This window comes from Anneissia japonica, unplaced genomic scaffold, assembly GCF_011630105.1.
Source record: "Anneissia japonica isolate Jap-2015-1 unplaced genomic scaffold, ASM1163010v1 scaffold287862_len174434_cov132, whole genome shotgun sequence".
In the NCBI taxonomy this organism is placed as follows: domain Eukaryota; kingdom Metazoa; phylum Echinodermata; class Crinoidea; order Comatulida; family Comatulidae; genus Anneissia; species Anneissia japonica.
The window spans coordinates 31,219-43,619 of record NW_022739647.1 but is presented as its reverse complement, the minus strand read 5'-3'; the positions used below and the strand labels follow the sequence as shown (position 1 = coordinate 43,619).

At 33.9% G+C, this 12,401-nt stretch overlaps 2 protein-coding genes across 2 annotated transcripts; one reads left to right on the top strand and one right to left on the bottom strand.

Annotated features, from left to right (window-relative positions):
* Nucleotides 1-6: 6 nt before the first annotated feature.
* LOC117117974 lies at nucleotides 7-1,470 on the bottom strand (the record flags this gene model as incomplete). The annotated part of the gene is made up of 1 exon (XM_033262472.1): nucleotides 7-1,470. A coding segment is annotated over one exon (1,356 nt), but the record flags the coding sequence as incomplete, so codon positions are not given.
* Nucleotides 1,471-9,750: 8,280 nt separating this feature from the next.
* Nucleotides 9,751-12,138, top strand: LOC117117978. The gene is made up of 3 exons (XM_033262476.1): nucleotides 9,751-10,197; nucleotides 10,551-10,712; nucleotides 10,967-12,138. Exons 1-3 carry the CDS (start codon nucleotides 9,930-9,932, stop codon nucleotides 11,986-11,988), a joined length of 1,452 nt encoding a protein of 483 aa, XP_033118367.1. The 5' UTR covers nucleotides 9,751-9,929; the 3' UTR covers nucleotides 11,989-12,138.
* Nucleotides 12,139-12,401: the final 263 nt, after the last annotated feature.

Genomic DNA, 12,401 nt, shown 5'->3' with positions numbered 1-12,401 from the left:
ACTGTAGATCTACCAAAAACAGCATGTTAAGTTATAAAACATATGCTGCTCTTTATTTCAGAATAAAGATTATATAAATACTGTATATAACAATAATTAATTTCATTAAAATCCTTACATTTTTAGTTTAATTAACTTGAGTTCATTTTTTAGTACCATATCCGTAAGAGCTGGCAGCATATGTTCAAAATAAAATGTTTTCAGAGATGCTATCCTATCCTCAGTCCACTTTTGGTCATTATGTACATTTGCAATTATGTAGTCTTTAGGTGACCACACCATAAATTTGCACTTTTTACAAAATGAGCAATGCATAGCAACTTGTACCTGTGTATAATAGCCACTGGCAGCACTGGTCTGCCTGAGATAATATATTCCATTATCTATTTTCACATCATATGTACCACTTTCAATTAAACATTTAACAGAATTATTAAAATGTGCCAATTTTTTATCTGTTGGACACTTAATTTCCAATATTGTGCTATCATCAATTATTCCATCTAGGCTAGCCCCTAACCAACTATCCTCAGGACGAATTACAAGCCCAGATGAAGTAACTATTTGACCAGTATCTGATTCATATTGTGCCCTTGCACATGATTCATGGGTCTGTCCATACTTGGTACTTGCATTTCCTGAAAATGTAGGTTTAAAGTGGTTTTTCAACCACCTTGATGTATCAGTTTTAGGCCGTTTTGGCACCGTAGCTGCTACACTGCTCGTTATCTGCCTTTTTCTATGTGATGTCCGCAATGCACATTTTTGGTTTACCGTTTGTTTATCAAGGGATGCGGCTTCAATTGCAGATAAATGTACATGTTCATAATATATGTCTCTACAAATTTTGCAATTTAGCGTGACATTATGAAGTCCATGGACAAAATTAAAAGCATTTATTGTGGCACCTGTAGGTTTTCTTGTAGCAATTTGATTTAGGATTGTTCCTTGTATGCCTGACAGATCCTTAAGATGTGATGAGGAAAGATGCTGAATAACGTCAGCATCTGTTTCAAAACTTAACATGCTGTTCTCGGTGGATCTTTTTTTAATGCTGCGTATATTTTCTATGCTATCAGGCAACACATTTTGTTGTGTGCTTTTATTCCACTTGCATGGCTGATCGGTGCATGCCATGCCAATAAAGCCTTTCTTGTTGGCCTCGAAAACTTTAAATGCAAGTCCTGCAGAATGGCTGCAGCATTTACCTTCAGAGGCAATACAATCGCATTTCACTCCTGTAATTGTTGTGCTTTTAACAGTTATTTCAACAGAGTGATAACTGTTAATCGCCTGAGAGTAGCGTACACAACCTTTCATAATAATTTTACTTCCAACAAATTTATGCTGGATCATGCCAATCCATCCTGAACTCAGATAATTTTGGCCTTCCACTATGCTTCGATAGTTTGCATTGGGTTGTTCATCGCAAGCTGGTGTATTAATGAAATAGTTGAAAATATCCGGCAAAAAGATTGGAAAAATAAATTGTTAATGTTTATCATTAACTTAGTCATAATGTAAATACACGACTCCCTCTAATAATTAAAGACCTATCCAAGTCCAATCAAATAACACCACCCTTATTCCTTAATTTTAAAGACCACTTTTCTATATACAGTAGTCTCATTAACGAATTAATGTTTTTAAGCTTTATTATTACAATAATAAAAAGGCAAAAGCTGCTATATACAGTACATTAGCAATAGTTGTATTGTGATTTTTATAAAGGCTAAGTAAAGAACAAATGAATGAATGAACAGCATCAAAACCATAATTCCCAATAATATTAGGCTAGGCCTAGTTAGTGACTAGTGAAGTGGAGTGGTGGTTGGCGCATTGAGACAATTGGAGAGCGACAGGTAATCTGTATAAGATGAAATAAACAAAATAGTCCGACTCCTAGGCCTAGTAATAATAATAATATACAGTACTACTAGCCTAATTGATAATAAAAAATAAATACAAACCAGCAGGAGGATGCATTTTGTGCTAACTAGGCTAAATCATAGGGAGGCCTTTTTTTCAAATTCTTACCTTGAAAATTCAGTCTTGGCCATTCACGAACATCATCTTTCCACATATTTAAATTCATCGTAGGCTCCTATTCCTATCTAGGCCTTCCCTATAAAAACAATACTGTCTGTAGCCCTAGACCCTATGTGGGCAATAATTGTATACCGTTCGGCGTTATACAGTGGAAGGTAGGGAAATCCGGTGGTGGTTGAAAGCCATACATCGCAAGCTGGTGTATTAATGAAATAGTTGAAAATATCTGGCAAAAAGATTGGAAAAATAAATTGTTAATGTTTATCATTAACTTAGTCATAATGTAAATACACGACTCCCTCTAATAATTAAAGACCTATCCAAGTCCAATCAAATAACACCACCCTTATTCCTTAATTTTAAAGACCACTTTTCTATATACAGTAGTCTCATTAACGAATTAATGTTTTTAAGCTTTATTATTACAATAATAAAAAGGCAAAAGCTGCTATATACATTAGCAATAGTTGTATTTTGATTTTTATAAAGGCTAAATAAAGAACAAATGAATGAATGAACAGCATCAAAACCATAATTCCCAATAATATTAGGCTAGGCCTAGTTAGTGACTAGTGAAGTGGAGTGGTGGTTGGCGCATTGAGACAATTGGAGAGCGACAGGTAATCTGTATAAGATGAAATAAACAAAATAGTCCGACTCCTAGGCCTAGTAATAATAATAATATACAGTACTACTAGCCTAATTGATAATAAAAAATAAATACAAACCAGCAGGAGGATGCATTTTGTGCTAACTAGGCTAAATCATAGGGAGGCCTTTTTTTCAAATTCTTACCTTGAAAATTCAGTCTTGGCCATTCACGAACATCATCTTTCCACATATTTAAATTCATCATAGGCTCCTATTCCTATCTAGGCCTTCCCTATAAAAACAATACTGTCTGTAGCCCTAGACCCTATGTGGGCAATAATTGTATACCGTTCGGCGTTATACAGTGGAAGGTAGGGAAATCCGGTGGTGGTAGGCCCTAGGGGTAGGCCTCTATATTTAGGCTTAGGCTAGGTAGGATCTACTGTTTATAGTAACTATAAGATGACAAACTAGGAGATACATAGGCCTTAACGTCGTCGTCATGTTTAAATCCATAGCCTACTGACTCTTTAAGCAATCTTGGCTGATCACCTAGGTAGCTAGCCGGCCGGCCTAAGTAGTACTAACTAATAGTACAGAGAGAGCGAAATCTAGACTAGGCCCAAGTCCTACCTTTATTCTATTTTCAATATATACAAAATATACTTATCTTTAAATTGTAATAAAATATGACGGCCAGCAGTATTCAGCTGCATATGCTGTATTTTAGCCGTATTTCCCCAAAACGTATGTTCACAAAAATAAACACAAGACGCACGTTCCAACTATTATGCTGAGCTTGTTGACTCCCCAGTAATGGCGTCGACAACAGACGGCGCCATTCTTCTTGGATAGGTCTATAGATCAACAGTTTAATGTCCCAAAGTATTAGTTCTGGAAGTAGTCGACAAATCGATATTTAACGTAATCTTGATAGTTAATTCTATTAAACAATATTTTTTAGCCAAGTTGATGTTACATTTTATATCCATAGTAACTTATGTAAATGTGACTAAAAGTAAAAAATTAAGTTTATTTCCCGTATGCCCATCTTATTTAGTCCAAAATAAGGTATTTTAGATCAAAATTTCAATGTGCTATAGAAAAAAAATTGTCTAAGCCCTAAGAACGGGGATATTTACAGTACAGACAGAAATTATTGCTTCGTATCTGCGCGTAACCTTTCGTAATCTGCTTGTAGGTACGTTTTGAACGTAGCTACAAACCACTACGAAGGTCATTGTTATTTTAATTAGCCTTGCAACGATCGTAGGCTGGATCGTAAGGCTGATAAACAATTGCTAACCATAATTTACAAAACTGTAATAAAACTTCCAATATCGTAATTCAAGAAAACTGATATGATTTTAGAGATCATAATGTCTGATCGGACATTGTTTGTCAAGTTATGCCTATTTTTGATCATTTATAACTTCATAGGATGAAAGATGACCCCCAATTTTTATTACATATTCTGAAAGCACATGAGTTGTAGATACCAATTTGTAGATCATTATGGCTGATCGGACATTATGACATCATATTTCCATCTGAATAAAAAAAGGAATTTTTATTTATGATGTCTTTATTGTTATACTTATTTAGACATATCTCGCTTTTTCGTGATCGATCGTCTCCCACCTGTAAGTATGTTATATCACAGACAATGCTCTTTCGAAAGTGTCCCTACATTTTTCATTTTGATGATGTCATTATGGTCAAAATGAATGATTTTTTGGACCCCTCTCATCTCTTTCTCTTCAAATTTGTATAATATAAACAACAAAGGGCGGCAGACAGTATGTTGATACTATCAGAAAGATATGTAGATATAAAATTTGAATTACTACCAACGATTTACGTACCAATTTGCTTTAACATTTTGTAACCCCAATTTAATAAAATAAACAATAAAACATCTATTAATACATTACATTTTATTTTAATTTCATACCTCAGTAGAAGTAAAAATACAGAAAATAATATATCTATATATTTCATATAATTGTATTCTAAATTCATATCATCACGATACAGTAAATAGGCCAGGCCTAATTAATATTATCAATCACAAATAGAAGCATTCAATTTGTTTTTTTTTTTTTTTTTTTTTTTTTTTGCTCCTGTTAGCAGTAACTCTATCTACATTGCTAACTATTTCAGGGAGGTACTTCATTTATCACAGCAACTATTAACAGTTGGAATGGTATTCAGTCAACCATTAACTTACCTATCAAGAGGTGACAGAACTAGGGGGAGCTGTGTTATGGAGAGTAATGTGTGACTGGAAATGGTCTGCATCAGTTGGTTGTTACCATGCGCCAGTGATGTTGGAGTATATAGTACAGCAAGATGAAACTATTATGTAGACCAAATGAATAAAGTTCGGTATTTTCGGGTAGTGAAATGATTATTGTACATTTTAAGCACTAGCTAAATTCATAATTGTAAGCTAAATTACGGTGATTAATTTAATTAGCGAAGATATGGAGACAATTATTTCGAAGTTCCCTCTTTCCAAGAGGGGATGCAAATGTTTTGTGAAAATGAGTACGCCGCCGTACTCATTTTCACAAAGAAATACACACAACTGGTTTGCTAACAATATGCCAATACATGAACACTGCGAAGGGAGGTTTAATCACGTTGTTGCCCAGCAAAAATCTGTACTGTATGTGGGGGGGGAGCCGCTACTTATGGACTGTGTAGTGGATGACAATGAGGCATACATAGTAAGACTAGGCCTAGGCCCAGGCCTAACTTGACAGTGCAATAATATGTGATAGAAAGTACACTTTCGAAAGAAATAAATTGAAATAAAAATTAAAAAAAAAAAAAAAATAACTAAGAATAATTCAGTTGCAGAGGTACCTTGTACGTATTATACAATGCTAACAATGCGGCTCTTGTATCCCTAGCTAGGACAAGGCATCCATGTGCAAAGTAGTGGTGTTTGTTTATCCATGAAAAAGCACGCCGGCACAGTGCTCGCAGAATTATGAAATATTAGGTTGCCCTTTGGGCAACCAATATCTCAATTTTGGTTACCCTCACAATTTTTTACTTGCCCACCCCCTATTTTGAATTATTTTATGAAATTTTAATTAATTCTAGTGTAATATCAAATTTAGGCCTTATTACTTTTTATTGATGATGTTAACCTGTTTTAGATGTTATGCATTCGAATATTTTAGATATGTAAATCAAATTTAGCCAATTTGTTTTTTAAATATTTTCATTTGTTGTTGAGTGCAATCGTTTTAATTGTTTATAATTGTTTTTTATGTCGAATTTTGTTAATATTTCTCAATTCAGCCTTTGTGTTGCCACGAAATATGTTTCGATGTGAATAAACCAGAATAAATAAATAAATAAATAAATACTGTATTTTAATAACTTATTGATTATTTCTTATATGAACATTGAAAAAAGAGAAACACAGTGACTATTTAAATAAAGCAAATCCAGGTGAAGTTAAAGTATCATATATTCTACAAAAGTAGCTGGGAGAAACAACATTGGATTAAGACCCAAGACCAAGAATGAAGCCAAAAACTTTCGGCATATTTAGAGGTAAGCATTTTCTGCAGATAGGTTTTTGGAGTATGGAAGTGTGACAAGTTTTCTTCGCGGTACACCGCAAAGTATAATTGTAAACAATCACCAAGTGTAGTTTAATGTCAGTGTCAAATTTATACGATCAGGATCGAGATGGGCCTTGCCACAAAGGCAAATTAATTAAATATTTAATATTTATTTTACCCAGCAGAGCATTGTCGGTATCGTAAGTTGACGACGGCTTGAAACATTTTAGAAACACATGTTATCATAGAAAGGACAGCAGTGTGAAGCGTTCGCAATGAAAATCAAAATAAAAGTGACTAGGCCTAGACCAAGAAAATATGCAGAGTTTATCTCCTGTTTAGCAGTATCAGCGGTGCCTACAAAAACTTTCAGCATCTTCCAAGATAAGCATTCATTTCATCCAGATAGGGTTTTGGAGAAGAAGTGTGAAGTTTTCTTCGCGGTACACCGCAGTCAAATTGTAAACAATCATCAAGCGTAGTTTAATGTCAGTGTCAAATTGATAGGCCTACGATCGGGATTGAGATGGGAATTTCCACAAAGGCAGATTAATAGAATATTCAATAATTATTTTAAGTACTTAATTAATACTGTACACTATTTATTGCCTACAGCGGGGTGTGATGATTGAAATGTACGCCTAAAGTTAGTAACAATTAACAACAACTTACGACTGTGATGAGATCATGACCAGTGCTTGGTGCATGAATGAAGTACTACGCATGCGTGTAACAAAGAAAATAAAGTTAGCTGGAGCACGTGTACTTTGAGAGCAGTGCTAAGTAGGTTAAATCAAGGCATAGATTGCAAGTCTACGTAGATCGTTGGTAAATTATTCATCCAGGGAGGAAATCTAAAATGTTTTTGATACTCGGGATTTTGCTTTTCTATCGTCCGTAGGCTATATGCTGATTTAATGGAATCTTATGCAGTTAAATCTAAGGGCCCTACTGTATAATATATTGTACATCATATAAACAATTAATACCTACCGTACGATCCTCGGGTGATCCTTGCACTGTAAACTGTACAGTTAAATTATTTAATCATATTTATATTATTATATTATTATTACTTATTATTGTATGCATTCTTCGAACGTGTTCCGAAGTAACATTGAATGCAAATTAAATGTAAAATTATTATAAATCTATGGAACATTATTATTATTTATTATTATTATTATTATTATTATTATTATTATTATTATTATTATTATTATTATTATTATTATTACGGTTGTTATTGTTATTATTATTGTTATTATTATTATTATTACTAATGTATTTTATTGATGTATATTATTATTATTATTATTATTATTATTGTTGTTGTTATTATTGCTACTACTTTTACTGTTATTACATCAGTTATTATTATTATAATCATATTGAAAAACGGAGACAACATAATTCAGCATTCTTTATTACAAACAACCAATCGATTTAATTGCTTATAAAACTCATACATAACAAAACACAAAAAAAAAGCATGAATGTAAATAATTTAATGAATTCCGATTTTATTGAATTACCACCATAGTTAAAAATAATTCAAAGTTACAAATAATACAAGATCAGATTGTAAATGTATTCCCAACTCGGTTTATATCTGTTACTTCAACCAGTACAACGAGTTGGTATCAACTCCATGGTTGAAACAAGAAAACTGCTTTTGCGCTAGACTAGTTGGGTTTGCGTACAAAGGATGCTGCCAGCTCTAGACAGGCATGGGAAACTCATTCCAACGAGTTGCCATACGCTCGATTGTACACAAACACATGTATTGCTGCATTTTGTTGTTGGCTGTCGTACGTCTCTATCTTTGGCTGTCTGACCGAATTTTCACACAGTTTATTACACACTTGTACACAAAAACAATCTTGGTGGCTTGGCCATTCATTCTTATGTGACTAATTGTGTAGAGTATAGTCTGTATTTCAATCGCTGCAAAACATCTGATATTTTAGAGGTTGCCCATCGGGACCTACCCTTTTAAATTTGAGTTGCCCGACGTAAATTTTTGGTTGCCGCGGGACGTCGGGCACCCGATTCTGCGAGCCCTGCGGCATAGTTTGCCTTAGCAGGAAAAGCTTATGATGTATGCATGCTAACTATATTGTGAGTGTGACGTCACCAAAGAATGAATAGTTTCTATTACAACCAAAATATTAATAACTACAAGGTTTCTGGGCGTAAATTGTCTTTAATACGAATTAAGGGTTGCACAATCTTCTTGCCATTACAAATTACAGCTCCCACTGACGTCTCATTCGAGAAATAAGGGTAGCTGAAGTTTTTCTTGCAAATCTGACTACGAAATCATATCCAAATTTCACGTTCCACTTTTGACCCTGATTTGTGCTTTGCACTCGCCACTGAGGGCGGCGTTCCGGGAACCCTGCGTCTAGTGTAGGCCTCAAGTCTATGTAAGTAATTACTACTTTAGGGTACATCGAAAAATTTGTTAGATTATGAAGCCTGCCAGTAACAACAATTTTTAAAAAATCAACCGTTTTGGAAATATCCATGTGACAATAAAAAAAAAATAAATAAATAAAAAAAAAATAAAGCAATATTTAAAATTAACCAGTTTTTATACGATATTAACAATATTCTTGTCAAATAAAGACAGTCTCTTCCTCATCAATTGAAAAAAAATAATACAATTTTTCAAATAATGTAATAGTTTGTAAGAGGGAGGCCATGATTCAATGTTTCAACCTACAGTATATTGGGTCATCTGCAGTTTAATTAATATTATTATTATTGTTATTATTAAATATTAATAACAAAATGATTTTTATTACTATTATAAATTATTTTGTCAATATAATGCAGCTTTCCAAGTCTTTCACCTTCTGTTCTTTTATAGTAATTTTGTAGCATATGTCTGCCACTTTGTTGGTCATCACATCATTATTGGCAGGGATTGCTAAAGAGAGTTCATCCCTTACCTGCTCTATAGCGTCATTCAAGGATTTGACTGTTATTTGTAATTTCAGCTGTCTCAAATAGATAGACAGACAGACAGACCTAAATGAGACCTACATTGTGCAAATTATTGACGTGTCTGTACATTATGCAATGCTTGTATTGGTATAGCAATACAAAGTGGGATTGGGAAAAATGTCTGTAATTTGTGCAGATGTTTGACAGACACATTGTCCAACCAGGGAGATGTAAAAAATAAAGGAGGGAGCTCGAAAGATAGGCCTTTGATCCTTGATGGCCACCGCCCCATTAAAAAGCAATAAAATTAATTGGTGTCTTCGCCTTACGGCGATACAGCTTGATCAACCAGTAGCCGAACATTTCAATTTAGCTGGTCATTCAATTTCAAATTTCAGAGTGATTGCAATTGACCATAATGCCAGTTGGAGCGACAAAAATCGCAAAGATAAAGAGACTCACTGGGAACTTTTACTTAAAACCACCACACCATTTGGACTCAATATTAGGAACGTTCTCCCAGTACACTAAATTAAACCCAGGGAGATGTAAAAAATAAAGGAGGGAGCTCGAAAGATAGGCCTTTGATCCTTGATGGCCACCGCCCCATTAAAAAGCAATAAAATTAATTGGTGTCTTCGCCTTACGGCGATACATTACGTAATGAGTGTGGCCAGATCGGATATCAAGCACTGCTGAGAAAGCAGGAAGTGCAGAATTATCCATGTGTGCGTCGTCGTGTGTACAGTGACGATGGCGGCTTATAGTAAGGACGACTATTTTTTAGGTTCGGATCTGAGCGATTTCGAAGACGAATTGGATGAGCTTGAGCCCTTAGAAGATTCTGAAAATGAATGTGAAGATGATAATCTTTGCATTTGTGGAAATGTTGGTACACAGAAAATGATATTTTGTGAAAATCCATCGTGTTTTGTGGGATGGTACCATTACGAATGTGTTGGGCTCACGGAGCATAACATACCGACGGGCGCCTGGTTCTGTGGTAAAGGCGGGCGTGAATGTAAGTTGTCTTAGGCCCAGGCTTAGCTCAGGCCTAGCTTTTACGATAATTTTTTCATTACTGTACAGCAGAAATATTTAGGGCTACCGTATTTTAGACTTTTTTTTTGTTTCAGTATGAAAAATGTAGAGCTAGAATTATATTAATTTGTATTTCTAATTCCTACTGAATAATTTAATGTTTTAAAAATTACAAACAAAACTGCATAATTAATTGTCAATTTTTTTGTAATTATTATTATTGACTCAAGACCAAGGAGATTAACGTTATATTTATTTACATGTTATACGACAGTGATTGATGAATTTCTTTTGTTCAATGATATATATACTGTAATGTTGTTTTATTTGTAGGTGCATCATCAATTAGAAATAACAGTGAAGAAACACCAACAAACAGCACAACCCAGACTAATCTACCGACTAAGTCAAAGGAACAACCAAATAACACGACTAAGACAAAAGGGGACAAAAGTGGCAGCCCAAAAAAACAGAAGAAAGGGACAAAACAAAAAGGTGTGTTACCAATACTCTTACTGTATTTATTTCATCATAACATTGAGCATCCATTACAATACTTTAGGCAATGTTCAGAATTGTAACAAAAATAAATTTACTATGAATTTAACTGTATCATTTAACTGAAAACAAATTACTTAAAACAAACATTGAAACATTCTTTTGTTGTATTTACAGGCACAGCACTTTTGTTTACAGTGTTTCAAAGTTGCTAAAGGAAATATAATTTACAATTTGATTATTTTTGACAGTGTTGAGGCCAAAATCGAGTTTTACCAAGCAAATGGCAGTAGACAAAGCGGTAGAAATAGCGACGGCAGTTCTTCAAGGGATACCAACCAAACCGATATATAGACATCAGTATCCAAATGCCATAGAAATACGACATATATGTGGGTTGCTATTAGAAAAACAGAACAATGTAATTTTAACAAAATTCTTTAAAGAAATTGCAGGAAAACTATGGGACTGCTTAGATGAGGGCAGGAACAAGCATTTTTCAACGGAAGAGGACAATGAAGTATGGAGAAAATTCCAGTTGTTGAAGATGCATACAATTGGTGTATGGCAAGATTTATTAATGCAAATAACTATACAATGTAATAAAATTCCAGCAAATATTGTGTTGCAAGAATTCCTATTGGAATTTTTGAAGTTGTTAATGTTAGAAAGTAACAAAGTAAATGATAATGATGAAAACATTCCAAGTTCTTTAACATTGACAAGAGACGAAGAAGAGATTCTTCGTTACACTGCTGGGTATGTTCCACATGCACTTTTAAAGCGGTACTTAAAACTGCCGAACAATACAATGGCTGTAGCTTTTGCCACAGAATTAGCTATGTGGAAAGTCCAGGAAGACATAGAAGAGTGTAGTTTTTATAAATACACTAATTCTTGGATTCAAAGACAAAACCGGGGTGGCTTATTTATTGTTAATGATAAAATTTTTTTTCTTTTTAGAGAAATTGAAGTAGAATATCAAAAAAATATATCTGCAAAAACATTAGCCAATTTAAAAGGATTGAACATTAATAACATATTGATGGGAAAATTTAACCAAAATAGAAAGGTAAACAGATGTTGGTGTGAAGCTGTGAATGGCAGATTGTCAGATAAATTATCATTTCAATTACAACAAAAAGTGTTTATGTATTGGATAAAAATTAGAACAAAGGCTTTTATTAAAGTCACTTTAGACTTGCAAAAGAAGAAAAATGCATCTGTATCACGAAAAGGACAAAAAGCACTTCGGAAAAATTTGACATCATAGGCTCTCATAAAATACTGAAAATGTTAAAGTATCTGTCAACACATTTCCAGAATTGTAGAATTTATAAGCTTTCGTACTGTAAACAATGAAAACATTTACAGAGTAATTCGGCATAATGTCATAAATAAATTATTCCATCTTGAAAGTTAATAGACTTGAGATTTTAATTTTATTTATGCGTGTGGTAAAGGAGTGTCATCTAACTAGTGCTTATTTGTAGATTTACAGTTCCCTTTTTTGGAAGCATGGATACTACTTCCAGCAACATGAATACGAAGCATGTTTTGTCCAAATTGTTCGACGGTAGGATTGTCATAACTTCGGCCAATCCCTCGCTGCTTGCTAAAGTACTCTTCGAGGGGGTCCTGGTTGAACTTGTCACTCAGCAAATACTTAAGTCCAGGAACAGAAGA

Coding starts and splice junctions, on each gene's coding strand:
- LOC117117978 (XM_033262476.1), top strand. CDS start 9,930: ATGGCGGCTTATAGTAAGGACGACTATTTTTTAGGTTCGGATCTGAGC. Junction 10,198..10,550: donor TGGTAAAGGCGGGCGTGAAT/GTAAGTTGTCTT, acceptor TTTTATTTGTAG/GTGCATCATCAATTAGAAAT. Junction 10,713..10,966: donor GAAAGGGACAAAACAAAAAG/GTGTGTTACCAA, acceptor TATTTTTGACAG/TGTTGAGGCCAAAATCGAGT.